At 44.6% G+C, this 14,828-nt stretch overlaps 1 protein-coding gene across 3 annotated transcripts in view; it reads right to left on the bottom strand.

Annotated features, from left to right (window-relative positions):
• The window catches only part of atp13a2 (ATPase cation transporting 13A2), a 66,596-nt gene that overhangs the window by 31,305 nt on the left and 20,463 nt on the right, over window positions 1-14,828 (bottom strand). For all 3 annotated transcript variants that reach the window (XM_084333677.1, XM_084333678.1, XM_084333679.1), the window contains exons 12-16: window positions 14,084-14,245; window positions 10,971-11,081; window positions 6,700-6,746; window positions 1,318-1,506; window positions 492-698 (exon numbers count right to left, since the gene is read on the bottom strand). In XM_084333677.1, coding sequence (XP_084189803.1) covers window positions 492-698; window positions 1,318-1,506; window positions 6,700-6,746; window positions 10,971-11,081; window positions 14,084-14,245 — 716 coding nt within the window. The remainder of the gene's footprint in view (window positions 1-491; window positions 699-1,317; window positions 1,507-6,699; window positions 6,747-10,970; window positions 11,082-14,083; window positions 14,246-14,828) is intronic.

Here is a 14,828-nt window from a genome sequence, read left to right as displayed (position 1 = left end):
GCCAAGGAAATCATTCAAATAAGCTTCGTTTTTATTTGACACAAATTATCAAACCAAGATGAATTTCCCTATTGTGATTGAAGTGCAAACCTAACTTTCACCAATCTTCACTTAAAAAATAAATTATAATATATTATAATTTATATATAAAAGGTTACTCTTGATCAAACAATGTCCCTATTGGGATTAATAGTGCAATAACTTGCTTTTTTTCCAAACTTTACTTAAAACAAATAAAAGGTTCCTCTTGATCATCAAACAAGAATGAATTTCCCTATTGGGATTAATAAAGTGCACATTTTGTAAAATAAAAGGTGACTCTTAAAAAAATAAAATCGATTAATCGCCCAGCCCCAACTCATTGGCATGATGACTAAATTGGAGAGAAAATCTGAGAAAAAAGGCACACAAAAAAAGCGACTACCCCTCAAAGTCAGATTATGATCCAACCTATCCATGTAAGTAAATGTATTAACTTGTCGGTATCTTACCCAGCCAGTGGACTCGATCATCTTGAGCTCTAGGGGGTCTCCCAGGGGCTGTCCGCCCAGCAGGGCCACAGTGTGGCAGCAGGCAAGGGCCGAGAGCATGGGGCCTGGGGACAGAAGTCTGGGGTCTGGGACCAGCTCAGAGAAGCCGGCCCCTCCACCCTCCATCACCCCCCACACATCCAGACCTTCCTCAGTCAGCGTTCCTGTCTGGGGATATGCACAGCACATGGGGGAGGGGTCATATACACTGGTATCAACTGTGTACAATATGCTGATGACACAATTATTGTTGATGTAATTAACCCTGGGACACAAAAACCGCATTATAAAAAGGACCTCCCATCTACAATCTTTTAATTACAATGTCAAAATTAAGAGGATAATGTCCTATTCACATTATTTCATGTAGTAAGTACTGGTGAAACAAAATTCCCAGTTTGAGTGACTTTCCAGCCCAGCTTCTGATGCCAATCCATTTCTTGGTTCAAAATACAAGTGTACATGCTTGGTCAAGTCTTGTGATGAATAGGTTTGAAGAATGGAGAGAGTACAAAGAGAGATGTACCGAAGTCTGTTAAGATAAGTCGGGTCATTTTCATAACAGGGAAAACAAGATTATTTGTATCCAAGAATCTGACATTTTATAATTTTACTCAACATAAAATGACATCACATTTAATTATATTATCTGAATATGTTTGTTTTGCAGCAAGTAGTTTCATTGTGCCGCCATCTTCAGTGTTATGGATTTCAACGTTCAAAACTACCACAGTGATCCGTGGTAGTTTTACCGTCTTCTCTTCCCCCCCCAAGGTCTCCTTCTCACCTTGTCAAAACAGAAGAGCGACACTTTGCCACAGACGTTGATGCGCGGCGGGCTGATGCAGAACACGCCCTGGCGCTTTAGCCTTCGTTGGGCGTATATGGTGCCTGTGGTGATGGCAGCAGGCAGGGCAGGGGGCACCACGATGGTCACGATATCCAGAGCCCTGATCACCAGCTCCATAGGGGTGACCTAAAGGACGTATTTCCCAAAGAAGTTAGCAAGATCATTTAGAAAAAGATTTAACTACAGTACTACCTGTATATCTCAATGTTGTGAATATGAATCTGTTATACCAAACTTCAACATTAGATTTAGGAATGTGATTCAGTCATATCGCTAATAGAGTACCATTTTAGGTTTTCAAGGGAACAATGTTTTCAAACTTAATTATCTAAAAGATGGTAAGTTAGAGTGTTGTGTACATTCATAGTTAGAGACAGTAGAGGTTGAGTGGAGTCTTTCTGTGTGGAGTTTACATGTTCTCCCTGTGTTCACATGGGTTTCCTTCAAGTACTCTGGTTTCCTCCCACACCATGAAGACATGCATGATGGCAGGGACTACTGAAGATGTTGAGTATGATGCATGTCTTTATGGTGTGGGAGGAAACCAGAGTACCTGGAGGAAACCCACACGAACACAGGGAGAACATGCAAACTCCACACAGAAAGGCTCCACTCAACCTCTACTGTCTCTAACTATGAATGAACACAACACTCTAACTTACCATCTTTAGATAATAAAATACTAAGTTAAGCGTTTTGGGTTCATTCATAGCTAAAGACAGTAGAGGTTGAGTAGTTTCTGGTCATCACTCAGTTCGAATGTGATACAACGAAGGTTATCCTATAACCCTAGTTATATGAATAATGGCGGAGCGTCTCGCTCTGCCATTGAGATATCATCTCCATGCACATATTGTGCATGTGAAAAAGTTGACACATGCATGTCACTTGGCGGAAGTGATGGCCAGAAGGAACGCGGTCTTGAAAGACAGTCGATCCAATGGCGCCTGCTCAAGAGGCTCAAACGGGGCCCCCCCCCATGAGCCTTTCCAGGACCATTTGGCGGTCCCAGCTCGGAGACAGAGCACGTTCCACAGGCTTGAGACGCTGTGCACCAAGCAGGAAACGTCTCACGAGAGGGTGGTTGAACAGCGCTCTGCCCTCAAAGCCCACATGACGAGACGATATAGCTGCGGCGTATACCTTCACTGTCGAGGCCGACAGCCTATCCAGGATAGACTGGAGGAAGGACAGAACAGAGTCCAGGGGGCACGACACCGGGTCCAGGCCCCCAACCTCACACCACTCTTGAAACATACGCCACTTCCCTGCGTAAACCACGGTAGTGGACGGAGCGCGCGCGTTCTGGATGGTGTTAACCACAGTAGAGTTAAGACGCATCGCCTCCAGATTCACCCTTTCAGCAGCCAAGCCATTAGAGGCTGCCCCAGAACAGGAGGCAGAAACAGTGTTCCGCGTGCCTGAGAGAGGGCCTGCGGTGACCACGGAACAGGCCACGGCGGGGCCACCAAGAGCTGAATCAGGGCCGGGAACCACACAGCTGTGCCCCGGTCCGGCGCGACCAGGATCAAAGTCCTGCGCTCCTGACGTACCCGCTCCAACAGCTGAGCTATCAGGTGTATGGGTGGGAACGCGTACAGAATCCCGGGCGGCCACGAGTACATCGAGAAGGCATCCACTCCCAGAGAGGGGTTGTCCTTCTGACTGACCGAGAACCACAGAGGGCACTGGTAGGACTGACTGCTTGCAAACAGGTCCACCGCGGCCTCCCCGAATCGGTCCCAGACCTGTCTGACTATGTCTGGACGTAGTCCCCACTCGTCTGGGTGGGGACCGCCCCGCGACATCACGTCTGCACCCACATTCTCCCTGCCGGGGATGTGGAGAGCCCTCAGGCTGTGCAGATTGAGAGACGCCCATAGTAAGAGTTCGACCGCCGCCCGGTGGAGATGGGGGGAGCGTACTCCTTCCGGTCTGTTGATATACGACGCCGACGTCGTGCTGTCCGTCCTGATCAGAACATGCTCGCCCACCACACGATGGTTGAGCTGTTTGAGGACTAGAAGCACTGCCTTCAATTCCAACACATTGATATGTAGTGCAGACCGGGCAGCATGGTCTTGCCAGCTGCCCCCTACTGCGTCGGTCCGACACGTCCCCCCCATCCCGTGAGGGAAGCGTCGGTGAAGACCGTGACGTGTGATAGCCTGCTGCCCACGGGGACCCCGCTGGTGAGGGCCCCAGGCCCCCCCCAGTGGGCGAGGTCCCCCAGTACCGACATGGGAACCTTCAGCTGCTTCCACTTGCCTCTCACAGGGTCTATTTTCATACTGAAAAACCACCTCTGTATCCTCCTCATGAAGAGGAGGCCAAGAGGGACCACAGTTTGAGCAGATGCCATCATACCGAGCAGGCGCATCATGGACAGCGGCGTAACCGTCCTGCCAGGACGGAACCTCCCGAGCGCGCAGAGAATATCCGCCAGCGTTTCAGTTAGCCAGTAATTACCGGTATTTGACCGGCAAAATATGTTGAAGTCCGAATATTTAAATCTCTCTGGTCATAATGTCCGGTGAAAATAATTCCTCTAAGCACAATTTTATTATTTTATAGGCTACAATTAAATAGCCTATGCGATGAACGAAACAATCATTACATTTGTTTCATTGTTGCTTCACTCTGATAAAGCGCGGATGGCGCCGCTCAGATGTGAATCTTTTTTTTCTTTCTTTTTTTGAGCCTGTCTGGCCACCATAACGACAAACGGGTATACGAGCGAGAGAGAGAGAGAGATGGCCAAACAAGCTAGGCTTAACAAATATTTCATGAAACCAAGCACAAGCAGGTCTAATAATAATGACAACGAAGATGAGTCTTCTGAAGTCACAGAGACCGCCGATGCCGTGGTGGCTCCCGCGGAAAAGAAACAGAAATGTCGAGCGTTCAGGCCAGAGTGGAAAGTTAAATTCTCCTGGCTGAGGTGCAACATTATAGTCTAGTAGTCTAGCCTCTATGATGTACAAGAGATAACATTGATTGAACGTACACAAAGTACACTTTATTGATTGAACCACAAAGAGCATCCCCAGTCTGCTGCTACCGTTGCGAGCCTCGCAGACGTCCACCTGTTCCAATGGGGATCTATCAAAGTCGAACCAACCAGACGACCCCGCTGTTCTCGCAGGTACAAAACGGATAGGCAGAACGAGAGACGGGGTGAGTGAGTGTTGACATTTTTTAATCATGCAACTGTTGGTTGACTGCCGTGTCACATAGTAATGCATATTATTGATTATAACTAAATGTAGGCTATAATGAAATCAACAAATGTGTTACGAGCATGTGGCTCGTCCTCTCTGCATGTGGCGACGAGCTAGCAAACGAGGCAATGTGATGATCAACTACAGTTTGCTGTGTGTGAAGTTGAACATTATGATACGTGTGACGTGTCTGATACAACGAGGTGAAGCGATGTCGACTCGAGATTCATTTGGGGGTGCGTGTTGCAGCGCGAGCCTGCAGGGCAGGAGCTTGATGCTGGATTAGCGTATCGCACTAACTTGGGAGGAGAGAGATAGTAATTTGATTCTGCAAATCAATCTCATTCTTCGCTTGATGTAATTAATACAAATGTCCAATATAACGGAATTCGTTAGCTCATAAAAATGTGATTATAACAGACTGCTGTTTAAAACTCTGACCGGAATTTCTCAAATATGTCCGGGGATAGAAATCTTGCAGGACACCCAGACCGGCACGAATATGTTCTAACGGAAACGCTGGTATGGACGTGCCGATGAGGATCCGGGGGCTGGGGAAACTCTGGCGAAAGTCCAACATGCTTCAATTTCTCCCTTCGCTTCATAATAACGTTCCACTGGTTGAAAGTAGGGATGCCCCGATCACGTTTTTTGCCACCGATACCGATCACCGATCGTCGTGATCCATATCGGCCGATACCGATCCGATACCGATTGTTTTTGATTAAAAAGAAATTAAACATTATTTTATATAATTTTTTTTTTTTTTTTTTATAAAATATATATATTATATAATTAGACTTGTACTTGTATTATCTGCGACTGCGAGACATCGCCACCACGCAACAAGTCAAAATGCTCACTATCTGCAAACAGCTCCACTGTCTGTGTGTACTCTAGTAGCCCAGCTCAAAAGGATTCTCCGGCGCTGCAGCGGGACCCCATTGGTAACGTTGAGTGCTTTGGTCGTTTCACATTCAGCAAGCCCTCAGCTCGAATACGCATTAAATCAATGTTATAAGACATTGATATCAAGAGCTATCTGTAGCTACTGCTAGCCGGCTAGATGACGTTAAGACAGAACTTTAGTTCAATGGGACATTTCGTTTTGAACAGTAAACGAACGTCAGCTAACGCAAGCTAACTGAGGTATGAACATGAACTACTAGACTTTCTGGATCATTTGTTGATATCAGGAGCTATCGGTAGCTAGCCGGCTAAATACCGTTAGACAATGCCTACTAAACGTGAATAGTTGACTGGGTAATTTTGTTTAAACAGTAACGATAGCTAGGTAGCTAACGTTAGCGCAGGTCGAATGCAGTGCACTACAGACTCGAGCAGAGGAGCCGCACCTCTTTGTTTACAAACTCTACACGGGGCGGGCGGGGCTAGGGAGGAGGAGCAGCGGCAGTTTGCAGGTCGTGTGTGTCTGAGACAGACAGCGAGTGAGAGCTTCGCTTGATCGGTTTCCGCTATCGGCGAATATGACTAATTATCGGAATTCACAGATTGCATATTTATACTGAGTATCGGCCGATAACGATCGGTGGCCGATCGATCGGGGCATCCCTAGTTGAAAGTGCATATGAACAAATCCACGCATGGAAAAAGATGAGGAAGGGTGTAAGCATGACCACTTCCTGTGTTTTGTAGGAACACACAGGAGTAGGCGTGGTCACGTGCAAGTGACGTGCGTGTGTCAACTTTTTCACATGCACGATATGTGCATGGAAATGATATCTCAATGGCAGAGCGAGACGCGAGCCAGATGTAATATAACTGCAAATACATGGGCTGTCCACATTTTATATAACAGTTATATGGTTCTTAAATTCTGAACAAAACGAATACATTATTATTATAGTTAAGTTATTCAATGATATTTTTGGAAAGTTATCTGGTTATCTAACTGCGTGATCCTGCTTTATGAAATAACCCCCTGACAACACGTTAAATTAAGTCATCAATATATCATCTTATCTGTTGCTGGCATAGAAAGAAAGAATTGATCCTTTGTCATTCTATTGTATTTGTATCTGTACAATATAATATCAGTTCAGAGGTGAATATTAAGTAGATAAATGGTGACACTTACATTGGTTTTGCTGAGGATCACAAGGCTGTAAATAGTGCCAATGGAAGCTGATGTGAGAAGGAAAACATCGAAATGATGGATTAATAGTATGGATTAAAAGTGGTACTAAACATGCAAAGATCATTCCCTTGTACAAAAAGGTATCCATTTTGAGTGTTACATCCAAGATTTTAGAAAGAGTACAAGCAGATATCAGAAATTCAGAATATGTTGGCAAGGAATTCTATACAAATTCCAATCAGGGTTTAGGAAGTCATATTCTAGAGACTCCTTTATCTAACTGACTTTATTAGAAAGGAGATGCCAGGGGTCAGACAGAGGTCAGAGGTCAATGGCTCCATGTCTGATGACAAACCAATAGTTTGTGGGGTGCCACAAGGAGCTGATTTATGACCCCTGCTATTTGTATTGTACATAAACGTTATGAGAGATGCATGTTCTAGTCATTTGTTTTTATTTGCAGACGATTCAGCTTTGCTCATCTCACATATGGATCTGTGTACAAAGAATGCCAGGAGAAGAACTCTCTAAGGTTAGCAATTGGCTGTCTGACAATATGCTTTCACTTCACTTGGGTAAAACAGAGCCTATTTTGTTTGGATCTATAGTGCTCCGCACACGGCGGGCAATTTTTGCCAGGCGACCGACCTTTTTTTGCGAGCCGACCGACTTCTATCGCCTCCATTGTTATGAATGAGAGAACCCACACGGCAGGAGATTATGAAGCGACGGTCGCGCAGCTATTTCTGTCGCCTGGCTAAAAATCGCCTCGATCAGTAGTACAGAAGTTCTACTGGTGTATCATTTGTACACCATTAATTTATCAATACATTCATTGATCAATAACCTACGTATTATTACCATGCTACTTATGTTCATTATTATTAACAGGAACAATTTAAATAAATAACGTTAGTTGGAGAAGCTATAGTGGCCGCTTGTCATTAACTAATAAATGAACAATGCGCCACGATGCACCTACTAGATGTTTTTATACGCGGGTAACAAAAGAAGTTGTGGATGTTGACAGAGTTTAATGTCCAGGCTGCAGTTTATAAGGTTTATTGTCCAAAGAAAATGATGGTTGAGAACAGAACAGTTAGCGTCTTCAGTGAAATTCTCTCTCAGCTGCATAACAATACTTGGTAATGAACGTATTGTAGCGATCAGCAACTCATGCAGTAATGTCAGGAAGAATGAGGAGAGGTTGTATTCGTATAGGTGGTTTAATTCCAGCTCAATATGAGTTTAGTTCCCTCGTAATGTACAACACAGCTACCTGCTAATACGCTGCTAACCTAACATCCGGTCCGTCCTCTGATATCTCCCTCCGGGGGGAAACAAGTAACCACACCCCCAGCTAGACAGAGCGACAGTCGCCTCTGGTGTGGGGGGCCAGGCGATTGTCGTTGAGCGACAGACGATCGCATCGCCAGGCGACATTGGTCGCTCGCCATGTGCGGACCACTTAAGCCCCCTAATTCTACCCTGAACTCAAGGTAGAATTAGGGTCAGAGGCCATAGCAGCAAAAACAGCAGTGAAGTACCTGGGGCCTGGGCTGTATGCTGGATGACAGTCTGGGGGGGGATGGCCTTACAGGTGCTGGTACAGTAAATGCCCACACAAGGTTTTTGGCTAGAAAGGCCAATCTGCTTGACAGGGAAAGCCTTACTAGCTAAGAGCCTAGTGCAGTGACATTTTGATTACATATTTTATTACAATGTTGTTGTTGTAAATTCCCCATTATTTGTTATGCTGTGTATTATTATTTCCAAGGCACTTCTTTGGACAGCCCAGGGGTATTACTATTTCTAGTAGGGCATCTCTCTGGACAGCCCAAGGGTCCTTAGTCTGGTAATTAAATGCAGCGGCCATCTTGCCACCCATGTGTTTCCACTGCTGTCTGCTGTCACATGAGTGTGTTCGTGAAGAAGTAAGTCATCAATAGCCTCCAATGTAATGTCTATGGTTGTATGATAGATAAATGTCATATGTAGCCTATATTATGCCGCTATGTGACTTATCTATAAGACTATGGCTTGGGTTTGCTACTTGGTGCTATGTTTGTTCCAAGCTGCTAATTGAGCTAATGCACTGAGCTAATGCTATGCTAATGTGAATAATATAGCATTGTTTCAGTTATGTGCATCTTCTAGATGCCAGCATGTTATGGTATATGTTATGAAGTATGTATTCTCCTAATTCCCTGCTTATCTGTTGCAGAACACTCACTCACTCACTCACTCACTCAATATCTCACTACTTCATCCAGCCTTACAACCTGGATGGAAATCACTCACTCAATTCCTCACTGTTCATCCAGCCTTACAAACTGGATGAAAACCACTCACTCAATAATTGGCTCGATTCACCCAATACCATTCTCATCCTTGTGTGGATGCTCATTGTTTCATTCAGATGGAAATCACCTGTACTGAAGAAACCCTATCATCCTTTGATACCAACATTAAACTACAAAGGACTGTTCTTTGGTGTCTGTGTCCGCTCTCTGACCGGGGTGTGCTGTTGTGGATGAAGTGGCTCCAGCAAACAACATTACAACACGTTATATCTTCAATAGTTGTAATGTAAGCAATGGCTGGTGTGTTCGCAGTGGGTAAGACCAGGGCCGTCCTGCCTACTAGCAGTGTGCTTAGGTTGGCTTCCTTAAAGGAACACTCCAACATTTTGGGAAATTAGCTTATTTGCCATCTACCCTGGAGTTAGACAAGACGCATACCATTTTCTTCTCTGTGCATGCAGTAAGAGTAGGAAGACGCGCACCGTTAGCCTATCTTTTTTTATCCTCTTTTTCTCCGCCTGATTTTCTATTTTTCTCCCCATCCCAATTTAGTCGTTATGCCAATCCCCCCCCTCCCCTACCTGGTTGTTGTGTGCATGTTCCTCCTACTGGTCGGTACAAGGGAACCCTGAAGTCCACCACATGCTTCCTCCAACACATGTGGAGACAGCCAGTGGCTCTTTTTTCACCTGGCAGCGAGGACTCTCATTGGTGAAGTGTAACATGTGGGAGGTCACGCTGCCTTCACCATTTCCTGCCTTTCACTGAGCAGGCTCCCAGACCTGACCTGTAGGTGTCGCTGTCCACAATGCCAGATTACCACCCACGACTTCCCTCCCCCTAACTCAGCCAAACGAGTTAGTATGACGACCGGCCCAAGCCGCAGGGCAATGCTGACTCCGGGAGTCGAGACCGCATCCTCTTGCATTGGTGACGAGCACAATCTCCGCTACGCCACCCGACCGCCTTCTGTTAGCCTAGCTTAGCGTCAGTCACTGGAAGTAGGTTCCTCCATTAGCCTAGTTTCCAACGTCTTCCTACTCCTACTGCATGCACAGAGAAGAAAAAGGTATGCATCTTCTTGTCTAACTCCAGGGTTCCCAAAATGTGTTAAGATGCATACCTTTTTCTTCTCTGTGCATGCAGTAGGAGTAGGAAGACGCGCACCGTTAGCCTAGCTTAGCGTCAGTCACTGGAAGTAGGTTCCTCCATTAGCCTAGTTCCCAACGTCTTCCTACTCCTACTGCATGCACAGAGAAGAAAAGGGTATGTATCTTCTTGTCTAACTCCAGGGTAGATGGCAAATAAGCTAATTTCCCAAAATGTTGGAGTGTTCCTTTAAGGAAGCCAACCTAAGCACACTGCTAGTAGGCAGGACGGCCCTGGTCTTACCCACTGCGAACACACCAGCCATTGCTTACATTACAACTATTGAAGATATAACGTGTTGTAATGTTGTTTGCTGGAGCCACAAGAGCACAGAGCGCGACGGGCGTGTGTGTATGTGTGCTCGAGTCGCGAGTGTGTGTAAGCAGGGAGAGACTGAGGAAAGATCGCTCCGAGAATCGCAGTCTCTCTCTCTCTCTGTCTCTCCCTCTCTCTCTTTTTCTCTCTTTTGGGGAAGTGTCGGACAGGGAAACCCCTTCCGCATTATTTCCACTCGCTCCGCTTTGGTCAATGTTACACTAACTTCCTCTAATGGTTGATTGTGGGCGGTGGCCGCAACCACAGAGGGGGCTGAGATATACAAATCAGCATATCTACGTAGACAAGCGAGGCAATTCTGAATGGCTTAGTTCACTGGGGGAGGATATTGTATCAGCTGAACTGGAGGAATGGGACTGAATGAGAATTTCACATCTACCGTAGTCAGTGTTGGTACAACCCCACATTGCTAGAAAACCATGATAACCACTGGAAAAGGCCATTTATAAGATAGTTCCCCTTTAACCTAGAATAAGGCCTTACCCACACCAGCCAGGATGAGCAGGAACTTTGTGGCATCTTGGTAGAAACGGAAGTTTATGGGCTGGGGGTAGAGGATGGAGCTCACCAGGTCACCTTTGGCTGTGAAAAAGCCTGAGGGAGAAACACAGAAACACACACAGGAATGAATGGAAACCTAATGCTATTGCAAACTTATATGTATAAAGATGGATATGCAATCCACAACGCATCTTAAAATGTTATGCCAGGTTATGATAACAGATGAGACGATATATGATAAATATCACTATTGTCCATCTCAAAATGGATCTTAAAAGCCATAATGCATGGTCTCTGTCTCGCCTTGGTATCAAGTCTCCAATTTGTTATTCCCACTTATAATTCAGTGATTTTATGTTTTTTTTTTATGTTTGTATAAGGACCAAAAAGCCAAACCTGATCTTTCTCCTTGTTGTGTTCTGCGTTTAACACATCAGATTCACGGACCTCGGTGTTACCATAGGAAATCATTGTGAAATCCCAAAAGTGCAATACCGGCCGCATCCTGCTAGGTGGCAGTATCGCCCACCCTTTGAAACCTTATTTCACATTGTGTGTTACATCGTATATGGTCCGGGTGGAGAATTTTGGTCCAGGCAAGTCTAGCGGTTCACCCGATCACATTGGAACTCGTCCATGTCCCCTCGATGCATGCGTTGTGCCGGATTATGCCGGGGACCCGATGGACACCAATACTGGAAATATTCCAATCAGACAATTGGAATATTCTTTTTGGGATACCTCCTAGTAAAGGTAAGGACTATATGACATCAATCCTACTTTGATCCAACAATGATTTCACATTGATCGCAACGATCATATGTAACATACTCAAATTATGCCGTTGCTGGCGATCAAAGCATCAAAAATAGTAGCGTGTCCAGGCGAGCAACGCGAACGCTTTTAGTAAAATTCACATATTGCTCCATAACAGTTACCAGGAATTAGCCAGGATCACTCTGAAACTATACAATATTCACCACGGTATAACACGCAAACGTATACATGAAAATGTATTCACTGCTGTGTTGTTTTTTACTACCTGTACCCCCCCCCCATTCCCCCATGCTCAGTATATTTTAACTGTATTTATTTCTGTATATTTTATTTCATTTTTATTCTATTTTACTCTACTCTTATCCTAGGCAACTTGATTGATTTGTGTTATTATTCTAATTCGTGACATGTCCTGTCTAAATGTTTAAATGTTGAGCGATTTGCAGTGTCAAATTTCCCACGGGATAATAAAAGTATTTCTATTCTATTCTATTCTATTCATGTTGAACGATGGATAGTTAATGTCAAATTAGCCATAGTATTGTCTCCATAGCTATAATATAGATATAGCCCTGCAAACACCGGGACGCACAGTGAAAATCCCTATCCTTTACAGCGCTGGCACACAGAGTACAAAGATGGCTAGACCGGCTGGAGCCGAAAGTAGAGTTGTTCCGATACCGATACCAGTAATGGAAATGCCTCCGATACTGCCGAAAATGCTGGTATCGGTATCGGCGAGTACCCTCTAATTCTACGCTCCGATACCATATGACGTAATTTATCAACAACACGTGCGGTATCCTCCTGCTGAGAGTCAGCATTATAAAACAAACGTGTTTTAATCGACCGTGAATTTAAGTGTCAATGCTGTTTGTCATTTTAACAGCAGATACTTTCTTAAATGCCATCGTCCCGACAGAGCAGTGTGACGGGGAGCTTGCTGGTGTTATTTAGCATTAGCTGAAGAGCTAGTTTTAGCTTAACGTTACCAGCAATAATGGCTGCAGACCTGCAAGCCAAGTACAGCAAGTTGGCAAAAGAGTATTCCAAGGTAAATCACTTTTTTACCAGTAACGTTAATTCTTTCCATCGAACAGTTACCGGTAGCTCACGCTAACTGGCTAACCTAACGTTAGCTCACGTTAACGTGGCTAACCTGTGTCGTCACTGATCGACAATTAATGACATAATGCGGACAGCCATACCGGTGACAATGTTTAGCGTTTAGTGCCAAAGGATAAGATTCTGAGGCGGAGTCTCAAAAGAGAATGTTGAATATTTATTGTTCATTAAAAATCACAACATACACATTACTGGCTCTGGCTAGTAGCTAACTGAAAATGGAGAAGTCTGGATAGGAAGTGCAACAACGAATAACGTCTGTGCGGAACCAATGTACCAACAACCATTCCGTTGTTGGTACATTCCGCTCAACTCATTGAGCATAGTTGTCAATTAATGATACTAATACTAATCTATACAATCATCTGTTGTTGAATAAATACCATTACTTTCTAGTTATTACTTAAAAACAGTATACCGGTATATAAAACAGTATCTAACTGTAAAAAAAAAATTGTAATATTTTTACATTTTTTTTAATGTATGCACTGGTATTGGATCAGTATCGGTATCGGCCGATACCCAAAGCTTAGGTATCGGAATCGGATCGGGAAGGAAGAAATGGTATCGGAACATCTCTAGCCCAAAGTGTTAAGATTTGCTTTTTTCTTGTCTCGACTTGATCTTGACCTCATCCAACACCACCAGTGGAAATCCAACGGCCCTTAGATGTCATTCAAATGTTTGCAATATTAAGCTTTTTATTATTAGTTTGTTTTAACCACCTGATTTTGGTGCAGCATATGAACAGACAAGGAATTCGCTTCAAAGGAAGAAACTAAAGTATCAAAACTGAAAGTTGCAAATACGGTAGGCTACTCATTAATATGCCTGATTGGTGCATGCTGCTTTGACACCCGAATTTCCCCAAGGGGATCAATAAAGGATGATCTTATCTTATCTGGTAGCCATCATACTGTTGTTTGATCGGGTGTGGAGCACTGGATTGTGGGATACACTTCATGCTGGAAGCTTGCATTTTATACGCTTTGTGTAAGAGGAAAAATCAGGGATCAAATTAATGTAATGGCTCCCTTCCTTCCTAAAGGTTGGAATTGTAAACAAATACCACTTTGTTTGGCAGCCATTTTTCATCTGGGAATTGTTTTACCTGGAACCGAATGCAGCCACGGTCTCTCTCTGCCGAGCTCGTTTTCTGACTTCCAACGCCGGTCATATGACCGGCCTCTCACCTGTGCTTGTGACCACGGCGATGGCCCCTCCCCCTCCCGGCACTCCGCCCTTGGCCTGGATGAGCTGCGTGCCACAGAAGAGGGTGTGTCTCCGCTGAGTCTCCGAGCTGTACCTCTCCTCGCCTGCCGGCAGAGGGGTCTTCATCACCGGGACGCTCTCACCTGGACAACAGGAAGGAAGGAGGATGATAATTCTGTTATTAGATTTGTGTGAGAGGAAAAATACACACATCCCTTCGTTGGTGCTGGGTTAAAATACCCGACCCAGGAAGAAGCCGCTGGGCCTGATGCGTTGTCCAGTAAACACCTTCTGTGGCAGAAGAGAGTACGGTTCTTTTCTTTTACAGATCATGAAAACCATCCCCTGATGATCAGCCACAACTCAACTAATACTTTACCCTCTGGCCCTGTTTTCAGTAGAGACAGACTCGGAACTAGGCTGGAGTTGCCTGCAGGATGCAAATTGTAATTGTTGTAGGATAAAATGTGACAGCAGCATGGGGGAGGTGAGGTACAGGCAGGGAACATAAGTGACAATAAAACAGAGAATAAATAACATTTAATAAAAGGTAAAGAACAGGATCAAATATGTATAGAAATATATATAAAAATAAAAGGTGAGGGTCTGGTCAGCCGGGCAGGTGAGACATAATGTTACTCTATCAATAATAACAACAACAACACAATAACAGGTGAGACATACGTTACTCCATCAATAATAATAATACAATGTGCCAGAGGTTTC

This window comes from Notolepis coatsorum (assembly GCF_963971535.1).
Source record: "Notolepis coatsorum genome assembly, chromosome: 17".
Taxonomy (NCBI): Eukaryota; Metazoa; Chordata; class Actinopteri; order Aulopiformes; family Paralepididae; genus Notolepis; species Notolepis coatsorum.
Note: the sequence above shows the minus strand (reverse complement) of the source record. Positions and strands in the feature narration are given on the sequence as shown.